General features: G+C 46.5%; 1 protein-coding gene across 1 annotated transcript in view; it reads right to left on the bottom strand.

Annotated features, from left to right (window-relative positions):
- Positions 1–25,628, bottom strand: part of LOC142498677 (cytochrome P450 2G1-like) — an 89,081-nt gene that overhangs the window by 20,774 nt on the left and 42,679 nt on the right. Inside the window, exons 4-5 of the mRNA XM_075606940.1 lie at positions 20,988–21,148; positions 151–327 (exon numbers count right to left, since the gene is read on the bottom strand). Coding sequence (XP_075463055.1) covers positions 151–327; positions 20,988–21,148 — 338 coding nt within the window. The remainder of the gene's footprint in view (positions 1–150; positions 328–20,987; positions 21,149–25,628) is intronic.

Here is a 25,628-nt window from a genome sequence, read left to right as displayed (position 1 = left end):
GGGCTCATCAGTTTGAACCGGACCACATATTCTGTGTTGTCTTTATTTTAAATGCATGATGTACTGTATACTGTACTTTAAAAAAGGGTATGATTAGTGAGAAGATAAAATGTGTGAGGATGAGAGGCACATTGTTCAAGTTATAAATACCTGTTGCATTTTTATGAGGAAGCAGTCAATGTAGTCTCTGGGTGAGCTGGGATCCAACGTGTCCTGGTTCACCTTCACTGTTTCAGAAATAAACTCAAGCAGGTTTGTTAAGAGTTTATCTATTTTGTGATGAGGTCCTGGGACATGGTTTATTATCGACGGCATCATGTCTTGCAGCTGATAAAGTCAACAGTTATGGGTTATTCAAACAGTATAAAAGTAATTAGATAATTGATTCTGTGATACATGTGGTTTTAAATGTGCAAATAGTAATTTAAACTGAATAAATAATGCTGTGGTGCTAGAGAAAAACTAAGGGATCCCAGTAATCACTGGGTCTTTATGTCACCAAGTGGTAAAAAGAACAGACAGTGGGAAATTGGCTTCTCTATGTCACTGTATCAATTTGTCATGCTGTTGGTTAGATGCCGCAACTCTGTCTTTTTGCCACTTTGTTATTATGTAAAGTTCATTAAATTGACATCCGGCTTTACTGTTTTGTTCTACATCCTGTTAAAAATAAAGTAATTTCTGGGTTGATACATGTTTTACCAACATAGGTAAAACTTTAATAGAACCGCCTCAGATATTGTACATGAAGCGGGGTAACCCCTGGCTACTAAATCTACCCTATGGGCTGGCAGTAAACCCTGGTGTTCACAGGTCTGCCAGTAGTTATCATGGGGTTTTCCCCCTTCATCCTTTGGGACTGCACTTGAGTGACGGTAGGGGATGGCACATCCTGTTGTGGCTGGGCCAATGGGATGCCCGCCCTCTGGCTGTACTTAAGGACAGGACCGCCATAAAGTTAGTGTTGTTGTCCTTCCCCATGAGGAAGGCAGGTCACGACTAGGAGCCTGAGATTGGGGCCTTCCCATGTGCTCTTCCTTCCGGGGAGGAGTAGAGTGACTATACCTCTGTCTCCGCAAGGGAGGTGGGGAAGAGCTAGGATGGCTGCAGGTGCCCTAGGCCCGTAATGACTGTCCAGGGACTATCTCTGGTGATATCTGAGATAAGAGACTGTGATCCGGCAGGTGACTGCTGAGTACCTGTATTAGTGCACTAAGAGTAGTAATAAACCTGTTCCTGTTTAGCAATATACCTCCTGCCTGGTGTCTGATCTAACTGGGGGGAGAGTTACAGTTCTACCATGGGAGATAGCCTCCATATCCCTGGAGCCTACAGCAGATGGAGGCGCTGCACTGCTAAGTATTACGTGGGGTATGGACCCCAGAAGCCTGTTCCTGTGTCCCAAGGTTACCGCGGATGACTCAGCCCTCTTGTTACCAGCAAGTATGCACCACAAATACCCAGTAATGGCCCAGATATGCAATTGGGGGGGGGGGGGGGGGTGAGGGAAACACCGTTACATACATCAAGACAGAATTTCACTGTTCAGAAAGTTCACTTTCCTAGTGCTCCGCTTTTTCCTCCTCTGAATTGTGTTGTCTATTCATCTCCTTCAGCGTGATGCACAGGGATCTAGCTGGACAGTCTGCAGAATACACCTGCTGTGAGTACATTTATATTCCTTCAGTTGGAGAGACTGTGTATTAGATGCGTGTGACTCTAGGGAGTTAGTCCAGGACTTTTGACAGGATAGTGTGTTCATATATATTCTGTTCCTGTCTATATCCAGGACATATGGATCATTGACTCCCACATCTAAGTTTACATATATACACACCAACACAGTGGTACTCACTTTTATTCATTAATAACTTACTGTCCACTACAAGTGTTTCTTATCTCCAAGGATGCTGACATATGAAGCTTGAGCACTGACACAGAGAACTCTGTTTCTCATCACCAATTGTCATAATTTAGGCTGCTATGTATATCATTATAAAGCATGCCAACCATGTAAGTACTGCTCTTCATAGTAAATAAGGTATAAAATAAGTAAACATTGCAGAAGGAAGTCCTTGTTCCATAGAGCTTCCAATCTAAGGGCCATATTTGACATGCTGTTAAGAGGCAGCTGTGACGCGTAGCTCACCACAAACGAGGCGCGACCGTGGGCTGAGGTAGGGATTGAGACAGAATGCTGACAACAACCGCGAGGGCGCGTCTAGAGTGTAGGATTGGGAGTGCAGCGCCTCCATCTGCCATAGGCTCCAGGGATATGGAGGTGATCTCCCATGGTAGAACTGTAACTCTCCCCCCAATTAGAACATGGGATCAGCAGAGAACCTCACCGCCGAATGGGGACGCAGAACAGGCACCGCAACCTGGGAAACCGAACGCGCGCCGCTCGCGCATGCCCACGCTCGAGAACCCCTGTCAGGATGCCCTCTCTGAGTTCCTTTAGCCCTGGATGGATAGGTGAGGGTTAAGGGGTCAGAATCGCCCGCATGGCGAATCCTCACTGTACTGCAGTTTTAATACAACCATTTAAAAAAAACTTCAGAGGTCTCTTCTCTTAATTCTAGCTGTATATAGAGTGAAGTGAAACCTCAAGCAGCTTTTAAGAAATGACACTGGATTTTAAGCCAAATAGCAAAGAGTAACAGCAATGGCAAGTCCTAACTTGTAATAATTTTTTACATTTATTAAAAACTGAAATCCTCCGGTTTGTCTCTTTATTTTTCATGAAAAAAGACTATATGGCGTGCAAACTTATAGGAGACTTAGGGTTCGATTCACAAAGCTGTGATAAAATCAGTGCATTGGCGCCCGACTTTGGGCCTCATGCACTATAGTCTGATAGAAAAAAAAATCGCCAGGGATTTAAATCTCCATTTTTGACTGTGTTGCTATCACGGTATGCAGAAAGCCTTCAATACCAATGATAGCATAATTTGCAAAAATGGCGAGTAGCCGGCGGCGTGGTGATCGGCCTTCTGAAAAGGGCTCACCCAGTGAGTTCTTACTGCTGCAGAGAGAGAGGGCCGCCTCTCTCTCCACAAATCTCGACCAAATTTATTTATTTTTGAATTGTATTACTAGTGTAGATGAGCAGGTGGTCTCCAGAGCAGTACCGTGTTGATTTGAGGTTCAGGTACCCCCTGCTTCCCGAGATATAGGCCCCTTTATGGGGTACCGGTATATCCTATGCATTTAAATCCCACAGTCACGTGACGCGGGACATTTACATGCATTGGAGATACCGGCACCCCATAACGGGGCCTGTATCTTGGGAAGCGGGGGGTCCCCGGACCTCAAATCAACAAGGATCTGCTCCAGAGACCCCCTGCTACAATACACTAGTATTAACATTTTTATTAAACTATGTAATAACTATCAATACACAACCCACCCCCTGTGCCCCAATATAAAACCATTATTTATTTATTTTAACAAAGGATTGTTAACATATGCCGGCGGGTGTCCCAGGGTGGTCCCCATGGGTGTCTGGGGGTCCTCAGGTGGTCCCGTGGGTGTCTATGGACCCTCGGGTTAGTCTCTGCGAGTGTCTGTGGGCCTCCAGGTGGTCCACTGGTGGTCCCTGTGGGCATCTCGGCGTCCTCGCTTGCCTTCAGTACCAAATATGTTGTAAAATAAATAAAGATGGCCTACATTTCAATAAATACAGCTCCTCCCCCCCCCCCACCAAACATATACGGTACAGTAATGGGCAAACTGTGAGGAATCGGGGAACACGTCCCTTGCAGCATGTTCCCTCCTCTCTTACTTCCAGTTCAGCAGCTACTACTGCATCCGCTCTTCCCCCTGCGGTGCCTACAACCTTATATGGATAAAGGAGGGAGACGAATTGAAAACGGCCTTTAAAACCTGTGACGGCCATTACGAGTACCTAGTAATGCCATTTGGACTTTGTAACCCTCCAGCAGTCTTTCAAGAGTTTGTAAATGAGATTTTTCGTGATGTTCTCAATTTATTTGTCATCGTATACCTTGATGATATTCTCATTTTTTGTAAGTCTTTGTCTGAACATATCCAGCATACCAAGCTCGTCCTCGCCTGTCTTCATCAGAATCGTCTTTATGCCAAGATGCAAATATGTATGTTTCATGAAAACTCTACTTCCTTCCTGGGTTACATAATCTCTGAAAAAGGATTCGCCATGGACCCTGAAAAACTGAAGGCAGTATTAGATTGGCCCTGTAAGGATCCGCGCTGTGGGTACACCCGCTTCCAGCGCCTCCTTACCTTTGCTCCGTGCCACCCAAGCTCCCCGATGGCATGCCTCACTCCTTGCGGCCCCCTTTACGGCTGCTCCCACACTTACGGGTTGCGCGCATCACCCCTATGGGCACGCGCGTAACCAGGTTTCAATTTGTTGGCGCCGGGTGCCTGACTCCGCCTCCTCTGATGTGGCGCGCGCATCACGCGCTTCCCTGCCCCTGCTCTGTCAGGTCCACCCCCCAGGCCCTTCTCTCCTATTAGGCCCTTCCCTGGGCCGCTCCTTTGCTTTTCCCCTTGCTCTGACAGCCCCCAGCTGCCCAGGCACCTCTCCCCTATCAGGTTCTCCATCAGGCCACTCCTCCGTTCCTCCCCTTCCTCTGATAGGTCCCAGTCCCCTATTTAGTCTCCCCTCACCATTTCCTCTTTGCTCTGCATAGCTTCTGTACCTTGGTGCTGTCTGCTGTTGCCTGGCCCCTTCTGTCTTTCAGTTCCTGTTCCTGTCCCTGGATTTCTGCTGACCTCCCTGGATTTTGACCTTTGGCTTTGGACTTCGTTTACGCTGCTCTCTGGAACCCCTTGAAATTGGCATCGGACTTTCTACCTGGCAGACTTCTATATCCCCTGGACACGGCTTACGAACAATCTACTACGCTGCTCTCTCCACTCCACGACCCAGGCTTACGGACACTCTACTACGCTGCTCTCTCCATTCCACGACCATTGGCTTACGGACTTTACCTTCCACCGCTGGAGTTGGCAAGTACGCTACCCTTTCTATTTTTGTTACCCGGACCATCTACGCTACTTCCAAACTCCGGCCGTGCCCTCGTTTACTGTTTGGTGTGTGGTATTACTCCTTTCCACCTCAGTCCCGGGGTCTCGTCTGGCTTGTTGGCAGGCCGAGCATTACATTATGCAGAGCCCATCAGACCCAGACCCCCCTGAAGTGGAAGATACCCTAACCACTATCTCCAAACACTTTACCTTTTTGGACAACCAGGTTACCGCTCTTAACCAACAGGTTGCTACCTTAACCTCTCAGATTCCCCAGCTTAATGTCTCCAGCTACGTTTTCCCTCCTACTGCCTCCCGTGAAGGAGCAGGTTCTTCGGAGTTGCGTATCCCTATGCCCATTAAATACGCGGGGGGCCCGCTTGGATGCCGTGAGTTTTTAAATCAGTGCGAGATACAATTCGAACTTTCACCCTCTCGCTCCCCCACAGATCGTACCAAAGTAGCTTATGATTTTTCCCTTCTCACTGGGACTGGCCTGGGCTTCACCAATCTGGGAGCTGAAACCTGAACTCGCTTACAACTTCCCTAACTTTAAATTTCGTTTAGTCTTTGACACCCCTGGACGTAGTGATATGGCTGCTTTCTCCTTGTTCCACATTTCGCAGGGTCGGAGATCAGTGGCACGTTACGCTCTGGAGTTCCGGACTATCGCGGCTGAGACTGATTGGAACGATGGGGCACTTTCCGCGGCTTTCTGGCAGGGACTTTCGGAATCCTTAAAGGACGAGCTGGCGGCTCGTGAAAGGCCATCCTCACTGGAGGCCCTAAGCGCTTTGTGCATCAGAGTGGATCAAAGACTTCTGGAGAGGCGGGCTGAACGTCAACGTCCTCGTACTTCTGTTTCCTTGTCTTCTAATTCCTGGTCTCCTGCTCTTGTTCTACCAGCATTGGATTCTCCGGAACCCATGCAACTGGGAATTCATCAACTTCCTTCTATGGAGCGACTACGTCGGAGAAACGAGGGCCTGTGCTTCTATTGTGGATCTCCTGGGCACATCCTGCCGCGTTGTCCCTTGAGGCCGGGAAACGCTAGCGACCAGTGAGGTATGAGGGAATCTCACTGGGTACCATCTCTTCTTTTCCCTCTCCCACACAGGGTCTTCCCAAATGCATCTTACTGCCTGTCCTCCTTAAGTATGCCAGCATCCAAACTCCCGCTCTGGCCTTCCTCGATTCTGGGTCCGGAGGGAATTTCATAAACTAGGCTTTTGCTATCCAGCACAACATTCCCCTCCGGGAGAAGGCCTTTCTGGTCGGATTGGAGGCTATCGATAGTCGACCCCTGCAGCCAGCTTTTATTTCCTTGGAGACACTTCCTATTGAACTTTCTATGAATGAAAGACATTTAGAACTCATTTCTTTTGATGTCATCCATTCCCCTTTGGTTCAAATCATCTTGGGCTTACCATGGCTGCAACTACACAATCCCATCATCGATTGGACTGCCGAGTTCCCCGTTCAATGGAGATCCTCCCAGGTGGAATCGTCTTCTCTGTCCGCTGCGGTTTTGGCCGTCTTGGAAACCTGTCCCCTGCAAGACGCCTCTCTACCGGACGTCTATTCGGAGTTCCTATATGTCTTCAGTAAAGCCAAATCTGAAGAGCTTCCCCCTCATCGCCCTTTCGACTGCCCGATTGACTTAATTCCGTGTGCTCCTTTTCCTAAAGCCAGGTCATAACCATTATCTCTGCCTGAGACGGAGGCCATGTCCGAGTATATCACAGAAAACCTTGAAAAGGCTTCATCCGGAAATCCACTTCTCCCGCCGGAGCAGGATTCTTTTTGTAAAAAAGAAAGATGGGACGCTTCGCCCGTGCATCGATTTCCGTGGCCTAAACAAGATTACCATCAAAAAACGTTACCCTTTGCCTCTTATCCCGGAAATCTTCGATAGGCTGCAAGGCGCGATGATTTTCTCTAAACTTGATCTACGGGGGGCTTATAACCTGATTCGCATCCGCAGTGGAGATGAGTGGAAGACCGCATTCAACACGCGCAGCGGTCACTATGAGTACCTGGTGATGCCGTTTGGGTTGTGCAATGCCCCTGCAGTCTTCCAATACTTTATGAACGAGGTTTTTCGTGATCTATTCAATTCTTTTGTGATTATCTACTTGGATGATATCCTTATTTTTTCCAAAACCCTCGAGGAACACATTCTACATACCAAGATGGTGCTCTCTCGTTTACGGGCCAACAAGCTCTACGCCAAGATGGAGAAGTGTGTCTTTCACCAATCCTCAACTACCTTCCTGAGATACATTGTCTCGGATCCAGGGTTCACCATGGATCCGGAGAAGCTCAATTCAGTACTCGAATGGCCCCAACCTAACTCTTTAAAGGCGATTCAGCGTTTCGCAAATTATTATAGGACATGTATTTCTGGTTTTTCTACCTTGGTAGCACCCATTACGGCCCTTACCAAAAAGGGGCCGATCCTTCCTCTTGGCCATTGGAGGCCTGCCGGGCCTTTGAGTCTCTTAAAAAAGCCTTTGTCTCGATCCCCATTCTACAACATCCCGTCCCCACCCTCCCCTTTACCTTGGAAGTTGATGTGGGAGCCGGTGCGGTTCTCTCTCAAAGAATCACCCCCGAAAATAAACTACAAACCTGTGGGTTTTTTTCTAAAAAAAATTCTTCAGCAGAAAGAAATTACGACGTGGGGAGTAGGGAGTTGTTGGCCATTAAGATGGCATTACAAGAATGGAGACATCTTCTGGAAGGAACCAAGGAACCCATTCTGATCCTGACAGACCACAAAAATCTTTCTTACATTGAAGGTGCTCGTCGTCTTGGGCCCCGTCAAGCTCGTTGGGCGTTGTTCTTCTCAAGGTTTAACTTTATCATCTCTTATATTCTTGGGACAAAGAATATCAAAGCGGATGCGTTGTCCCATCAGTTTATCACTGAGGAGAAGACACAGGAAGTCCCGGAGAGTATTCTGTCCCCTCAATTATTTATCTCTGCCACCTCCTTTGACATACTGGATAAGATTTTGGAGTCTCAAGCACAGGTCCCCGAAGGGCTAGAAGTACCTGATGGTCGTCTTTACGCAGCCCCAAGTTTTCATCTCAAAATTCTTGAATGGGGTCACTCCTCCATATCTACCAGCCACCCCGGGTTTAAGAAGACTACGGATCTGATTCGGCGAACCTTCTGTTGGCCCAATATGATAAAGGACATTAGAGTGTTCACCTCCTCTTGCCAAGTCTGCAAACAAAATAAATCTGTCCGTCAAAAGCCTTTTGGTCTTCTACAACCTCTCCTGGTCCCTGACCGTTCTTGGAGTCACATTGCCATGGACTTCATCGTGGATCTTCCCGTCTAATGGTATGACTACTATTCTTGTAATTGTTGACAGATTCTCCAAGCAAGCTCATTTTGTTCCCCTCAAGGGTCTCCCCAATTCCAGTACTTTGGCGGATATCTTTGTAAAATAAATTTTCCGTATTCATGGCGTCCCGTGGTCCATTGTCTCGGATCAGGGTACTCAATTTGTTTCTAAATTCTGGCGTGCATTTTCCCAGAGGTTGGGCATTACCCTTCTTTTTTCCTCAGGCTACCACCCCCAAACGAATGGTCAGACTGAACGCATGAACCAGTCCCTTGAACAGTATTTGCGTTATTTTTCTTCCGATTCTCAGGAAAATTGGGCAGAGTTACTTCCTTGGCAGAATTTGCGATTAACTCTCTAAAAAACATGTCCACTCAAGAATCACCGTTTTTTGTAAACTACGGATTTCATCCTACCCGTCTTCCCATGCATTCTCCCAGGTCCGGAGTTCCTGCAGCAGATGATAGGGTATCCACCCTACAGGAGTCTTGGAGGAGGATTCAAACAGTTTTACAAGAGTCCGTGCTAAGACAGAAGAGGCAAGCAGATAGGCTTCATCGGGAGGCCCATAAGATTGTACCTGGAGATAAGGTCTGGATTTCTTTTAAAAATATCAAACTGAAGGCCCCAACCCCTAATCCTGTGGCCTATCAGCTTCACTTGCCTCCCTCTATGAAAATTTCACCCGTCTTCCATGTCTCACTGTTGACACCGTTTATCCAAAGCAAACCATTCGCTCATCCTTCTCTTCGGCCTCCTCCCCCCATTGTACCAGGACAACAGGAGTTCGAAATCCAATCCATCATTGACTCTCACATCTCCAGGGGCAAGCTCCAATTTTTGGTTCACTGGAAGGGATACGGACCTCAGGATCGTTCTTGGTTCTCGCATGCGGATCTTCACGCCCCATCTCTACTCAAACGATTCCACCAAAAATTTCCCCTCAGACCTTGGATGGTTCGTCCGGAGTCCGACCCTTGAGGGGGGGGGTACCGTAAGGATCCGCACTGCAGGTACACCCGCTTCCAGCGCCTCCTTACCTTTGCTCCGTGCCGCCCAGGCTCCCCGGCGGGGTGCCTCACTCCTTGCGGCCCCCTCTTCGGCTGCTACCACACTTCCGGCTCGCGCACATCACCCCTACGGGCGCGCGGACCAAGGCTTCAATTTGTTGGCGCTGGGCGCCTGACTCCGCCTCTTCTGACACGGCACGCGCATCACGCGCTTCCCTGCCCCTGCTCCATCAGGTCCACCCCCCAGACCCTTCTCTCCTATCAGGCCCTTCCCTAGGCCGCTGCTCCACTCCTCCCCTTGCTCTGACAGGCCCCAGCTGCCCAGGCACCTCTCCCCTATCAGGTCCTCCCTCGGGCCGCTCCTCCATCCCTCCCCTTGCTCAGATTGTCCCCAGCCTCCCAGACTCTTCTCCCCTATCAGGTCCTCACTCGGGCCATTCCTCTGTTCCTCCCCTTACTCTGATAGGTATCAGCACCCTATTTAGTCTCCCCTCACCATTTCCTCTTTGCTCTGCATTGCTTCTGTACCTTGGTGCTGTCTGCTGTCTGCTGTTGCCTGGGCCCTTCTATCTTTCAGTTCCTGTTCCTGTCCCTGGATTTCTGCTGACCTCCCTGGATTTTGACCTTTGGCTTTGGACTTCGTTCACGCTGTTCTCTGGAACCCCTTGGAATTGGCGTTGGACTTTCTAACTGGCAGACTTCTATATCCCCTGGACACGGCTTACGGACAATCTACTACGCTGCTCTCTCCACTCCACGACCCAGGCTTATGGACACTCTACTACGCTGCTCTCTCCATTCCATGACCATTGGCTTACGGACTTTACCTTCCACCGCTGGAGTTGGCAAGTACGGTACCCTTTCTATTTTTGTTACCCGGACCATCTACACTACTTCCATACTCCGGCCGTGCCCCCGTTTACTGTTAGGTGTGTGGTATTACTCCTTTCCACCTCAGTCCCGGGGTCTCGTCTGGCTTGTGGGCAGGCCGAGCGTTACAGGCCCCAGCTCACTTCGCTCAAAGCCATACAGCGATTCCTTGACTTTGCCAATTATTATCGTACGTTTATCTACAAGTTCTCCACCCTGATTGCTCCTATCACCGCCCTGACCAAGAAGGACACTGATCCTTCCTCCTGGCCTCTGGAAGCTTGTCTTGCCTTCGAGTCTTTGAAGAATGCCTTTACCACTGCCCCCATCTTGCATCACCCTGACACCTCACTTCCTTTCACGTTGGAGGTTGATGCCTCTGATATCGGAGCTGGAGCAGTGCTCTCTCAAAGACGTTCTCCTCAAGATCACCTGCACCCATGTGGCTATTTCTCCAAAAAATTCTCCCCTGCCGAGATCAACAATGACGTTGGTAATAGAGAACTTTTGGCTATCAAGCTTGCACTCCAAGAATGGAGACACCTCCTTGAAGGTACCGAGAAACATATTCTAATTCTTGCTGACGACAAAAATGTATTATTTATAGAAGGCGCTCGACGCCTTTGTTCCCATCAAGCTCGCTGGGCCATTTTTTCTCAAGATTTAATTATGTAATTGTAGAGGGAGAAACGGGATGGCCCGGTATTAAATTGGTTGCACCCCATTTGGCCATCCCCTGACCTCACCAGGGAGACAAGGGGTTAACTGGGCTGCGGTCGAGGAATGTGGTTTAACCCTTGTTATAGCATGAAAATGTATATTCCCCTGTCCCCATGCTTTATTGTTATATCTTGTTATATCAGTGTCTGCATCACACACACACTGGGATCCATCCGGGAGGGCAAGGGTTAATAGTTCTTTAGTGATTATAGCCCTTTGTGTAATTTTCCCACCTTTTCAGGCACCATTTTGCAGAGTCCCATAAGCCGCCATTAGAGCTCAATGCATTTCAATGGCGGATCTTGCTGTTTTGGACCTGTTTCCCTCGAAGACCAGCAGGTGGCGTCCGAGAGGAGGAGCGGCGGTTTCCCATAGTAAGTCAATGGGCTCATTGACTTCATTGGAGATTCCTCATCGGCGCTTTCCAGGAACAAGTTGGCTGCCGTCCAAACCACAAAACCGCAAAGCGGATACTTTTTCTGAAAAAGAGCTTTGATCACTGATTAGTCAAGTTCAACGTTAAGTGGCGTGGGAATCTACAGTTCTAGGGCACCCAGAATTAAAATTCCTTTTGCCCCTAGTTCCTAGACCTCCCCCCACTCGACCACCACCGGGTCCCCGAATCCTGGACCCCCGAGAAGGGTCGTGCCGAGAGAGCGGGTCGCACCATAGGTTCCAATGGCGGCGGCAGAAACAGCTCAGGAATTTGACTAAGTCCGAAAAGCTAAAAACCATGAATCCATACCTCCGGTTCCGGAGGGTCCTGAGGGCCAGGGTTTGGGGTACCTGTAGGCACTGCTCCGGCATGGCTGCAGAACCATCCTTGACCCTCGTGGACCAACCTGACGGAGTATGGACCCCCTTGAAAGTTCGGGAAATCTCCCATAGACTTCAACGGCGGCCAATTTCCATTGACCGGCTGTGGCGGAGAAACCCCATAGACTTCAACGGCGGCGATGCCCCATTGAAAGTCTATGGTGGTGGATTCCCATAGCCGCCAGCGGCGGCGGTTTGCCATTGAAAGTCTATGGCGGCGGAGCCCATTGTTTTCAATGGGGATTTAGTGAAAAACCGTGATTTCATTTACAGCGGAGTTTTTTGTATTAAAATAGGAAATGGTTTAAGTGGTATTTGTGTAACTCCGGTTCCGAAGGTCGTTGAGGGCTGAAACTCAGACCATATGGTGTCCCAGTTCCGGCATTGAGATCTGGGTAGTTTGGACCCGCTGGACCTAACGGAACCGGATATTTTAATATGTGTATTTTACTTGTAATACTGTATCCCAAGGCAGGGATAAAACCCAGAGGAAATTCCTTTGCATACAAGGAAGCATATGGTCAGAGAGGCGACCCAATGTCTAGGACTTAAGTGTTGTTCAAAGGATTTTGCCACCCTCACTGTTTACCTGAGGGCGGAGACGACTCAAACCAGAGCAGTCTGTTAGTGTCATATTTTACACCTTCCAACAAAGGGTATCCTGCCAGAAATTCCATTTGGTAGACTGTCTGGCATTCCTGATGTAAGTGGGGGGCTACAGAAATGGGACCCTCAGGGTCATAGTGCGCATGAGCTAACTAGCAGGGGGGCATGGATTAAAATGTGTTCCCACGTTAAAGATTGGATACAGCTAATTGTTATCCAATAGCCGGTACTTAATGTTAAGGATAGGGTTACAAAAGATATATAAACTGTGGTCAACCCTATATCCTTTGTCTTCTGATACCATCTTGATTGTTACCTGATTGCTGGAGAATTGCTATCTGATACTTCTCATTCCCCACCCCCAAGTAAGTGTTACTTCTTGCCTGTTACTGTACAATATTGCTGTGTTCACCTATTTAAGGAATAAATATACTTTATTATATCTAAGCCTCGTTCAGTTCAACCCAGTTATTTGGTGTATTATTATAGCCTGTCACAAAGCTCCCGTCACAGTAATTTCTTACATTACTGGTACTAAGAATTTAAAAGCCAATGCTTTGTCTCGTCAATTCACTTCTGAAGATAGGTCCGACGATGTTCCAGAAACTATCCTTCCTTCAAAGTTTATCATTGCTGCCAATTCCTTCGATATTTTGGATAAAATCCTGGACTCTCAAACTCGGATCCCTGAAGACCTAGTAGTACCGGAAGGCTGCTTATATGGTGCAACCAACTTCTGTCAAAAGATTCTTGAGTGGGGTCATGCTTCAAGGTCGGCCGGTCACCCTGGGATCAGAAGAATCACCAATTTAATCAGACGTACTTTTTGGTGGCCAGAGATGCTGAACAACATAAAGGAATTTGTTTCATCTTGTTCAGTCTGTGCTCGAAATAAGTCAGTTCGAAAAAAGCCTTTTGGTCTGCTACGTCCGCTTCCCATTCGGAACGTCCTTGATCCCAGCTATCATTGGATTTTATTGTAGAGCTGCCTGTTTCCAATGGTATGAATACCATCCTGGTCATTGTGGATAGATTTTCCAAGCAGGCCCACTCTAGTGGATGTCTACATCAGAGAGGTCTTTCACATACATGGGGTTCCTGTCTCAATCGTCTCTGACCGTGGATCACAATTTGTGTCAAAATTCTGGCAAGCTTTTTCTCAAAGGCTCAATATTTCTCTTCTTTTTTCTTCCGGGTACCACCCGCAAAAAATGGACAGACTGAAAGGGTAAACCAATCGTTAGAGCAATACCTAAGATGTTTTGTTTCAGATACACAGGATAATTGGGCTGATCTATTACCATGGGCTGAGTTCGCGCACAACTCACTCAGAAATGAGTCCACCCAAGAGTCGCCCTTCTTCATCAATTATGGTTACCATCCTAACTATCTTCCTATCTCTTCTAATATTTCTGGAGTCCCTGCTGCTGATACCAGAGTCAACTCTCTTCTAGAGTCATGGAAAAGGATTCGGAAAACCCTCCAAGAATCCGTTCGGAGACAAAAGACCCAGGCGGATCGACATCTTCTAGAAGCGCCCAGGCTTAAAACAGGAGACAAGGTATGGCTCTCATCAAAGAACATCAGATTAAAGACCCCTACCTTAAAATTGGCTCCCAGGTTCTTGGGACCCTTCAGGATCCTGTAACAGGTTAATCCTGTGGCATATTGCCTGGACTTGCCTTCCTCTATGAAGATACCATCGGTATTTCATGTATCTCTTCTGAAACCTGTCAAGCAGAGTCCCAGGTATCATGATGTTCTTCCTCCTCCTCCTGTACTGGTACAAGGTCATGAAGAATTTGAGATCCAGTCTATTGTCAACTCAAGGTACTCCAGAGGAGGAGTACAGTTCCTCGTACATTTGAAAGGATCGGGCCCGAAAAACGCTCTTGGATATCTGAGGACCAGATCCACACTCCTGGCTTACTCAGAAGGTTCCACACCAGGTACCCAGAGAAGCCTTTCAAGGATCGTCCGGAGTCCGATCCTCAAAGGGGTGGTACTGTGAGGAATCGGGGAACACGTCCTGTGCAGCGTGTTCCCTCCTCTCTTATTTCCAGTACTGTAGCTGCTGCGGCCTCCGCTCTTCCCCATGTTGGTGCACGCACCCATGCTCTGCTTGCAGTGTGCCTACACACCCGCTCCTCTTCCAGAGTGTCACGGAGTGTAGCTCCGCCCCTCAGTCGCGCACACGTGACACCGTGCAACGATCCCCAGTTGTGTGTCAAGCTACTAACGAGTCCCTTGTTTGCCTGCATCTATCCCAGCTTCCGCTGAGGCCGCGCCTCCGCTCTGCCTCCCAAGTCATTGGTAATTTCCTGAATGAAGACCCAGTCAGTGCTCAGTCTCATTGCTGAGCATAATCAAGTGTAGCTTTTGTGTTTGCCTGCTGTGTCTAGCCCTGTCTTGTCTAGTTCTCTTGCAGTTAACCCTACGTGTACCATCCCGGCTTGTTGTGGATTCTCTCTGGCTCTAGACCCCTGGCTTACGCACTTCAACTACGAGTACCTCTTTAATCCCAGAACCTTGGTTTACGGACTACTACTACATGTACCTCTCCAGACCCTGGAAAGTTTTGGATTAACCTCTTCTATCCTACACAGACCCAGCAACGTTTACAATCCACCTTCTGGGCACACCCCCGCTGTTGTGGGTGCATGGCATAGTCCTTCCCACCTCAGTGCCGGGGTCAGGTCTAGCTTGTGGGCTAACGCAAACGTTACACAAACTAACCATTATCCAGATATGGATCATAGCTCATTTGCCCATTATTAAAGAAAACATTAGCCAGGCAGAAGAAATAAAGTAAATAAAAACTGTGCTACTTACCCCTGCCATTATGACGGGCGTCCTCATCAGCATACTGCAGTGCCATGTCCTCTGTTGCCATAAATACAATCTAATGGCCCCTAACCCCTTAATCACTTTAGTGGTTAATAACCCCTATAGTAATTAAGGGGTTAACCCCCTATCCCCCACCTGGAAGTCCTAAGCACCAACCAGGGCCCACTATACCCACCCTGTACCCATTGATTGTCATATTGGTACATCATACCCATATAATATGGGCATGATAAGCTACTATAGCAGTCAATGGGAACCCTAATACATATACATGAAGGCCCAAAATACACAAGCAGCTAAACACCACTATTCAATAAATAAAAACAAATGAATTAAATACAAACACTTGCCAACCAATTAAATAAAACCACTAACCAACAAAACAATGATTTGATTTTAACCAAGACCCAACAAAGCAATTAATTAATAAAACCACTATCCAACATATCAATTCAAATCAGGAGCCAACCTGTACCAGATTAATACATTAGCAGTCAATGGGCATTGAAAAACATTAAAAAAAAAAAAAAAAACCTGCAACAAAAACCCCCCACAACATTATATACATCATTATTTTACTTACCTTTAGAAGGGGTTGAACTTCTGAATCCCGGGGAATCAGGAAGCTCTCGCATCCTTGAAGGCTTCAAACTCCATCTCATGCCACCCACCATGAAGATCCAGATCAGGTACCCAAATTCTTCTTTTTATCTTCAATCACCTTCTATCTTCTTCTGTGATTAATTCTATCTTTTCTTTATCTTCTTTCTTCATCTGTTATTCCAAATCCCAATGGAAGATCCACAACACAATGTTGTCTCGTCGGCTTCTTGATGTAAAATGAGGCGTCAAGGCCTTAAATATGGCCTATGATGTCACATTTTTCAGTCAGATGGTACAGCTACAATCTAATTGAACGCCCCCTCATTTTTTCTTGTTGAAGGATGTGACGTCATCTGCATGGGAAGAATGTCACAGCCTTCAAATCACATGGCTGTATCACATGGTATTAAAGCCAATGGGATTGAAGACAATCCCATTGGTTAGTGTACCATGTGCTAGGTAACCTGAGTTCAAAAGGATGTAACATCATCCTTTAAAGTAACGTCACGGCGATAAGTGGAGATACATTTGCCAAAAAGCTCTCTTATCGCCGACTAATCGAAGCTTGCTGAATAGCATTAGGCATTTTGGTGATAAGTGGCTTATCGGAGTTTACTGCATGAAGCCCTTTGCATTAATTTAGCGTGCACTAAAACATGAGGGCAAAAATGGTATTCACTTAAGTGTGGCGAGAGTGGGGTTAATCAGGTCCTTAATAAAGGTATTATACCCGTCTGATTAACCCCAACTCGTATTGGGAGTGAAGAGGTAAAAAGTATATGCATGACCCTAATGTATTTGCCCCTGTCCCAGCCTTTTTATCACCATTTTGCAGGCTGCTCCCTGCCTGCAGTAATAGAAATAAATACAAAGTGAGCTATATTGTTCATAGGCACAAGATGGGGTTGTGAGTGCCGAAACCAGCGCTGATTGAATAAGCATGGCTGGGGCTGGGAGGTCTGTCAATTGAATAAGTGGCTTGTGGTTAGATTTGAAGTGGTTTACCGATAAAATGTATCCGTACATTGTTAGCTCCCGTAACTTGAAAGACAGAAAGTCTATTGCAGTGGGAAGTGGGTCAATTGACGTGAGAAGTAGGTGAACTTGGCTTCCCACCAGCAAACTTTTCAATTAAGCAGGCTAACACTGGAACGCAGACAGCCAGCACTCTTTTGTTGTTCAAGTCTAAATAAATAAACCACTCACACACACACATACAAATTACAGTTGTTGTACACCCAGAACTAATTGTTTTAATAAAGTGTCTAATACTGTAAGTTTAAAATGTACAATCAGGAACAGTTTTTTCTGTGAGCCCGGGAAAAATACATTTGGCATGTAAATATGCCAGGGGTAAATGAGCTGAGGGTATTTTCTTTCCTACACTTCAAACACCCCCTGTTCAGTGGGAGACTGTAAGTCTAGTGGAGTGCCAGGAGTGAAAAGACTCAGAGGTCCAAAGCGTGAAAGTGACCGGGATGTTGCTGAGTGCCAGATCCCGGTACTCAGCATGTGCCTTTCACACCTTGGAGCAAAATCCCAGACCAAGGGTCGCCAGGAAAGTTGTGTACCCTAGGTATGCTAAGTCGCATGGGTGTCAAGCTAACACATGCACGATGCAAATAGGCAAGCCTTTTTGCCCGGTTTTGCAAACTACGGTCAAATCGGAGATTGGTGGGTTAAGTGTTCCCACGGAGGGGATTGGGCACGTATGTTAGAGATATGTCTGTGAACCCTATAAAACTGCCCGCCGAGCTATTACCAGTGTGATTCATGACGTAACCAAGCTTTGCACATGATTCTGTTCGCGTACAGCAGAAGCAGTTCCAGGACGCAAGGGGTTAATAACATCGCAACCAAGGATTTACCCCAAACTTCGGAATTCGTTAGCCCTGTGGACTCCAGAACGAAGTCTTATGAACTTCTACGAAATTCCTTTATTTGGTGGAGTTATTAGATCGGCAAATTGCGATCTAGTCAAACGGACTTTAACCAGAGACTGCATTTCTTACGCTTTCTTGCAAAGGACATTTTATTTTGTTTCCAATCCCAGTAAGTGTTGTATTAAGTGTATTCTGAAGCTGTCATGTGTTTGTCTATCAAGGAAATAAATGACAATTTATTTTGCCTCCTTGTCGTGTTCAATCGAGAATCCCAAAAATATAAAAAGTGTTGATAAGTTCTGGTCCACCGTGACACTAAGAATGAGCGCTTTTATTTTTAAAGGTCCTAAAAAAAACTACACTATCGTACGACCAGTTTTTCTTATTGGTGATATTGCGCTATAATCCTAGCAAGCGGCAACTGATAGAAAAAATTTAGCCTGGAAGAGCTACATGGAGACACTGCGTGCACGTCTTTTACAGGCGATCACACAGTTGAAATATGAATTTTAATCATAGTGTACGTCAGCAGGGGTTCTCCTGAGCTGAACCGCATTGATTTCATCCTCGGAGACCCCTACTTCCCGAGATACAGACCCTGGTAATGGGTGCCGGTATCCCCTGTGCTTATAAATCTCCCACATCACGTGACCGGGGTATTTAAATCCTGCAGAGGAATACCGGTACCCCATAACTGGACCTACATCTTGGGCAGTAGTGGGTCCTCGAGGTTGAAATCAATGCGGTTCAGCTCATAAGACCCCCTGCACCCGCACACTAGTATCAAAACCACCATAATTTTTTTTTAATCGTTACCATAGCGGCTAGCCGCTTAGGTAATACAGCTGCTTTAATTACATTTTTACTAATAGTGTGCGGAAGAAGGGGATCTCCTGACCTGAACCGCATTGTTTTCAGCCTTGAGGATGCCATACTTCCCGAGTTACTAGCCCCAGTATCTCCTCCAGTATATACATACCCTGGTCACATGACACGGAGGAATTAAAAATGGCGGTTATACTGGCACCCCATACCACATACCAGGGCCTGTAACTCAGGAAGTAGGGGGTCCCTGAGGAAGAAATACAAGCGGTTCAGGTCAGGAGACCCCTTGCTCTCATAGTCAAGTATTCAAATTTACATTAAAGCCGTGTCATTACATTAGCGGGTAGCTAAGGATATGAAGGAGTTAAGGCACAATAGGAGGTTTATTGGGGGAAGTGGGGTGAGGGAAGGGGATACTTGGCCCAGGGTGGGTGTTTAGTCCTACTGGGAAGGTTGCAGGATGATTTAACCCCTTCATTACCATAGGGGTAGTAACCGCTGTGGTAATGAAGGGGTTAACCACCCCGCGACCCACCAGGTAGGCCTAACCACCCACTCTGGGCCACGTACCCTCTTCAGTCACCCCTCTGCCCTAAATAAACATTACAATACCCACTACCCACCAATACACAAACGAACCCCCTGTACCCCCAACAACACCACCCCTAATGCATACAGTACTGTAATGGGAAAAATTACTATTCTCCAGATATGGATAATAGTGCATGTGCCCATTTAAAATAAAAACCAGGAAGCATAAAGCGAATAAAATTTGCACTTATCCATGCCAGCATGAAGGGCGTCCTCATCCCCCTCCATATCCTCTGTTGGCAGCAACATAATCAAAAATAAAATCTTATTAAACCCTAACCCCTTAATCACCTTAGTGGTTAGTAACCGCTATAGTAATTAAGGGTTTAACATACCCTACCCCTCTACCTGAGAGGCCTAACCACTTTCCCAGGGGCATCTACCCCCACACTCCACGCCAATGCTACCCATTGATTGGCACAGTATAGCAATAAATGGGGAAGCTTAAAAAAAAAAAAAAACACACACAAAATAAAACACATTACATAGAAAATAAACACATTACAAATGCCAAGAAACCAATTGATTGGCACAGGGGTACATCTTGACCATATAATACATACCAAAAATAAACAACAATTAAAAAGCGAACATCAAAAAAATATCAGAAATAAAAATATAAAAGCAAGCATTTGCCAAAAAATGCATTGTTTGTCAATGTATGTATGTATGTATAGCCCTAAAGGGGCATAGATAAATACAGTAGCAATCAATATACAATGAAAAAACCTGAAAAATTAAAATAACATATATTTAATGGGTTTTCTTACCTTTAGGTGTCTTCACACTCCGATTCCAGCTTTCTCCGGAAGCTCTCGACCAAAGACGCCATGATCCTCAGCTTCAGGTAAGTTGTATATTCTTTTCGTCAATCTTCTGTTCTGTATTGTAATCCTTTCCAGATGGTGGAAGTGGTCCAGTCGGCTTCTTGAGGTCAAATGAGACAGAAAAGGCCTCATACAAGGCCTGTGAAGTCACATTTTACTGTCAAATATAACATCTCCAATCCTATTGGACGATGTACCATGTGACATAACCACTTTTTTGAATGTGAGTCATGTAAAGGGAGGGAAGCCAGCCAATCATGAAGGCTGTGCTTCCCCCCCTTTAAGATGACGTCACCAAATACAAGATGTCTGCCATCACCTGGTTTACTCCAACCAATAAATCAGATTGTGAGATATACCATTGTGAGGCATCAAATGGTATACAGCAGGGCCCCGCTTCTCGGCGCTCCGCTTTTCGGTGATCCGCTGATACGGCGGCACCAAGAAGGGGGCCGCCATGTTGAATTTAAAATCGCGCATGCGCAGAACGAGCGGGTGCACCCGGTGTGCATGCGCAGACCGCTGGTTGCGCGCGCAGACCGCAGGTCAAACATGCGCAGAACGGCGAAAATGCCAGTTTGCACATGCGCAGCACTGAAAATCGCCGGATCCGCTTTCCGGCGATTTTCACTATACAGCGGGCCTCTGGAACGGAACCCACCGTGTACCCGGGGCCGTGCTGTATCTCACAATCTGATTGGTTGGAGTAAACCATGTGACAGAAAATTGCCACTAGTGCGATACTGTATTGTTATCACTGCTTTATGAATTCACAAAGCAGGCAGTATCGCGCAATAAGGGCATTTATTGTATCGACCATTAAACCATTTATCACAGCTTTGTGAATAGGCACTTACTGTGCTAATAGGAGTGCGTGGAAGTGCATTGCTTCATTCAGATTTGCTACGTTGGTGCATTATATTTTTTTTAGAATACATGATATTTTGGGTTATTGAAAAGCTTTGTTGAGCAGGAGACCTGGTGCAGCCTTCCCCTTATCTAGAAATCTAAAGCATTTTACCTGTCCCCAGGTGGAGCTCATAAGAATGAAGGTTTCATTAAACATATTGAGCAGCTTCAGAAACTTCACGTCATCGTACTCGTACCGGTTCCCAAAGACAACAGAGCAGATGACATTGGAGACAGCCTGGACGAAGTTATTAGTGGGATTGACTGGTGACTCTGGAGTGGAGAGAAAATGTTACTTCTTTTTGCAAGATAATGGAATGAGATTCCAGTCTTAGATTAGTCATACGGTACATTGCTGTTGAAGTCTGCAGACCCAAATAAGTGAGAGTGAATTCTGGATCAAAATAATTACTGTTTTCATTGAAAAGTTCTGACTTGTAATAGTGAGGTTTAGTTGACAACACATGTAACAGTGCAAAGTTTTAGCAGTTGTATTAGTCCTAGAAATGTGTAGGTTTATTCCTGGTGTAGTGGAAAAACAGAGTTTTTATTATAGTCTGTATGACTGATGCAGACACGTGCAAGGTCTTGAAATCTTGTGTACACACTGCATCTGTGTAGAAGTCTCATGCTTGTTTATTACATGGTATTGAAAACTGCAGCTAATGTAACTACCGTACCGTAATTAGTATTTTCATATTTACATATGTTGAGGGTAGACAGGGTAAAGGGATTTACTGATGAACATTTCTCCAAACCAGTCTATCATTGGAAAAATATTGGATAACTGGAAACTAACTTATGTATTTCCTATTACATTTGGTGGAATAAACTTACATAAACACATTAACTTGAGAGCAGATGTAGTGCATTGGGCTTACCCAGTCTGTACAGTACTTTGCTACCTGTTGGGAGGCTCAGATGCCCGTAGAATCTTTAACCTTTTAGAATATTTATGATCCTCTTGTTTCTATGCTAATCAGCTTTGATTTCCTTTGCAGGCCACTAGTTTGGAAACGTTGTGGTAGAGTGTATTACAGCAGAGCAAATGTACAGAAGCCCCCACGGAGCCTTAATGTGACACTTAGACCACCCTGCTGCAGTTAATTTCATGCTAGATTCTTAGTCAGTTACAGTAACAGCTGTTTTTCACACTTAAACTCCCTTATCAGTTAAGGTAATGTAAATATGTACAGTATGTAACAGAAGTTACAAATTCTTGGAGAATAATGAAATACTGTATAGTATTTAACAGTTTAAAAATATCTAAAATGACATTACAATAAACTTAAAAATCTATCTACACCGCTCTACTCCTAAATGTTTTCTGATCAAGCCCCTTTGGAGGATTAATTGACGGGCCCTTCTCTACCACCTCGGCTGGGAAGCTGTTCTATTAATACACCACATTTTCAGTGAAGAATTACTTTGTCACATTTCCCCTGCGCCTCCCACCCCCCACCTTCAGAGCAGGACTTTTGCTTTAGCACTTCTTAGTCTCCAAAAAATATGCTTCCCTTCTGCACCTTGTTGGCTATAATGTTCCCCTTTGTTCAAGTACAAGAGGTTCAAGAACACATGCTCTAAGCCATATACAAGGTTTGTATAGAGATGCTCTATGTGAACACTTAGCGTCTAATTAAAGTATCTCAACAGCAAAACTGGACAAATCCAATGGAAATAAACAGCATTATCAAATAATAGGAATACCAATGTAGTTTATCTAAAATAAAACTGTTTCTCCCCCCCCTGTTCTGCAACCACAAGACTTTAGAAAAGACACCCTTTGGGGTCTACATGCTAATGTCTGCCAGCTACAAATTTAGGGGAAAACCAGTGTAAAAAAAACAAGCCATATTTATCACAGAAAAGGAATACAATTGAAAGCTATGGGAGTGTTTCCTTTGATAATGCATTTCTTTTGCACAGACTATGCCCAATTTTGGCAGCTGGGAGACTTTAGTAAATAACCTCCTTTGTGATATAATAGTTTGTTCCCATGTATAAATGCATGAATTACTTTTCCTCCTTTGACACACATATTCCAAAGTGCCAACTTGTAAGGAATCCGCTCCACGGTTTACTGATTGCCTTACCTTGCAGACCGGTGCAGTTCTGGAACAGCTCTCCTGAGGTTTGCTGCAGCCTGGATTCACTCACCAAAGCAATACACACTCCCTCTGGTATCTACTGCAGCTGTGCAGCCTATCACTGCAACCTATACTTGCATTCACTCATTGGAGCAGTACAGTTCACACCCCCGCCGGGGATTGGCCCGCTGGCCTTTAAGTATTGCTTTCCCATAATGCTCCTTGCCGAGCATAGTCCTAACTGGATGTCTACTGTTTTGCCACAAGCCCTCGCATGTTCTCCTATGCTGATACCAGGTTCCGCCCTGCGTCCTTCAGCTTCCTTCAAGCCGCTTGTTCTCCTATGCTGATACCAGGTTCCGCCCTGCGTCCTTCAGCTCCCTTCAAGCCGCTTGTTCTCCTATGCTGATACGGAGGTTCCGCCCTGCGTCCTTCAGCTTCCTTCAAGCTCCCGCTTGTTCTCCTGCGCTGAAGCAAAGGTATCCCCTATGTCTTCAGCTTCCTGCTTTCCTGCACTGAGGCAAAGGTATCCCCCGCGCCCTTCAGTCTCCTGATTCCTGCACTGTAGCGGAGGTTTCCCTGTGGATCTTCAGCTTCCTGGTTCCTGGGGCCTACTCTTTCCCTAATCTAGAGAGGCCGTGTCCTGGTTCCTACGCTGTAACAGAGGATTCCCTAGCCCGCTCAGGACTCTTGCGCTGTAGCACTGGTGCACCAGTGCAGCAAGGCGGTGTGCTACTCTGGTCTGCCTACCATCTCCTGTGACCAGTACCATGGGCCATGGTCGTCGCTCGCGCAGAGGCCAACCCCGCGCTCCTAAGCTGAAGCGGGGCTCTCCTGACTACCTGTTGCCGAACTCTTGCCTGAACAATGTTTATCCTGATGTCTCCTGTCCTGACCCTGGCTTGTACAACGACGATGCTGACTTCTCCAATCCTGATCCTGCGACATATGACTACGAACTGCGCAATCCGGATCAGCCTGCGCGGTCTCAGGTCGGTGCTTTTACAACCCCACCTCAGCCTCGCGGTCCGACCCTGGTTTGTGGCGAGCAGAACCCTGACAGTATGCTCGGCCACACAAACTCGGACCCCGCTGAGGTGCGGGTTGGTAAGTTTTTTCCTAAAAACCTGTCCCGGCCTGTAGACCAGTCCCAGTTTGAGAATGATTATTTGTGCGATATAATACCCCTGATGGAAGATCCGTTTATGTCGGAGGGCTTGACTCCCTTGCAAAAGAAATGCCGTAATAATCTGGTTTATAAGGCTTACTGCCTCAGAGACTTAAAACAGTATCTGGCCAGTGTTTTGGCCAGTGCAAACAGTGTTTTCTCCCCTGATTCCCCTTTAACTGGGGATAAGGTGAGCCCTGTGGAACTGGTCAACGCCTGTAGTACACTCAATGCTCTGGCGTTATCTTTGGACATTCCTGTAACACTCCCGGACCCTTCCGTCATGGTGGCTCTCGCTCACGAGACGCTGCATTTACTTTCCTGTGTATTGGATGATTGCTTGTTAAAACAGGATCGTCTCTTGGCCGCTAACGCCGTCCTTTGGCGGTTTCCCTCGGCTGCCAGTCCTGTTGCTAAACCGGGGGACGTATCTCCCTCTCCAGGAGATGACCAAACGGAACCATTACCAATATCTCCCAACGTAGTGATTGCCACAGTCCCTAGCTCTGATTGTATGCCCGGGTTCCCTGACACCAATGATAGGTTTACGTTAACCCCTGCCGATCAGTCCTGTGAGGTTCCCCTGGAGAATACATATGTTGCTCTACCCAGCACTAATGTTCTTGAATCAGAGAATAAGTTCATTAGTTCTCCTATTTTTAGCTCAGAAGTCCTTTCTCTAGGTCTTGAGGGTTTTCCAGCTTTAACCCCTGCCGATCAGTCCTGTGAGGTTCCCCTGGAGAATACATATGTTTCACTAGCCAACACTAAGGTTCTACTATCAGAGAATAAGTCCCTTAGTTCCCCTATTTCTAACTCCGAATCTGTCACTCCAGCTCTTGAGGGTTTTCCAGCTTTAAACTCTGCTAGGCAGTCCTGTGCGCTTTCCCCGTCAGAGAAAGAATCCCTAAGTTCTGTTCCCAGGGTTATTTCTGTATTAACCTCTGTGGTGCAGCTCTCTGAGTTTCCTTTGGTAAATCCCTGTTCTCTGTCAGCCATGGTCACGCCCCTAGCTTCAGAGGAGAGATTCCTGGTCTGTCCTAATACAGAGAGAAGATTACCTATGTTCTACTCTCAGGCATTGTCTGCATTAACCCCTGTAAATTCTTGCTGCCTCCAAGTTAATGCCTTCGTTTTAGCCTCAGAGAATGAGTCCACAAGTCAGACAGCAGAGGTTGCATTGAGGGATTCCCATAACCGTACGGAGTCCTTAGATATTCTTTGCTATAAATCCCCTGCTTCAGCTCAAGTTTCCGCAGTTTCGTCTCCGGAGACTTTGGCTAAAGTTCTGGTTCCTGATAAATGTATTCAGGAGTCAGGTTTTTCCCTAAGCTTGGTCGCAGAGTTCCTTCTCCCGGGTATTTCACTGAACCAGCCTGTCGCCCCCATAGCGGTGATCCCTGATTCAGCGCATAGTTCCCACATTATGGAGTCTGCAGTAATTTCTGGTTTCCCAGACATTCCTTACCAAATACCTACTTCAGAGACCAGTACA

The sequence above is a fragment of the Ascaphus truei genome, chromosome 7 (genome assembly GCF_040206685.1).
Source record: "Ascaphus truei isolate aAscTru1 chromosome 7, aAscTru1.hap1, whole genome shotgun sequence".
In the NCBI taxonomy this organism is placed as follows: domain Eukaryota; kingdom Metazoa; phylum Chordata; class Amphibia; order Anura; family Ascaphidae; genus Ascaphus; species Ascaphus truei.
This window is presented reverse-complemented; position numbering and strand designations above follow the sequence as displayed.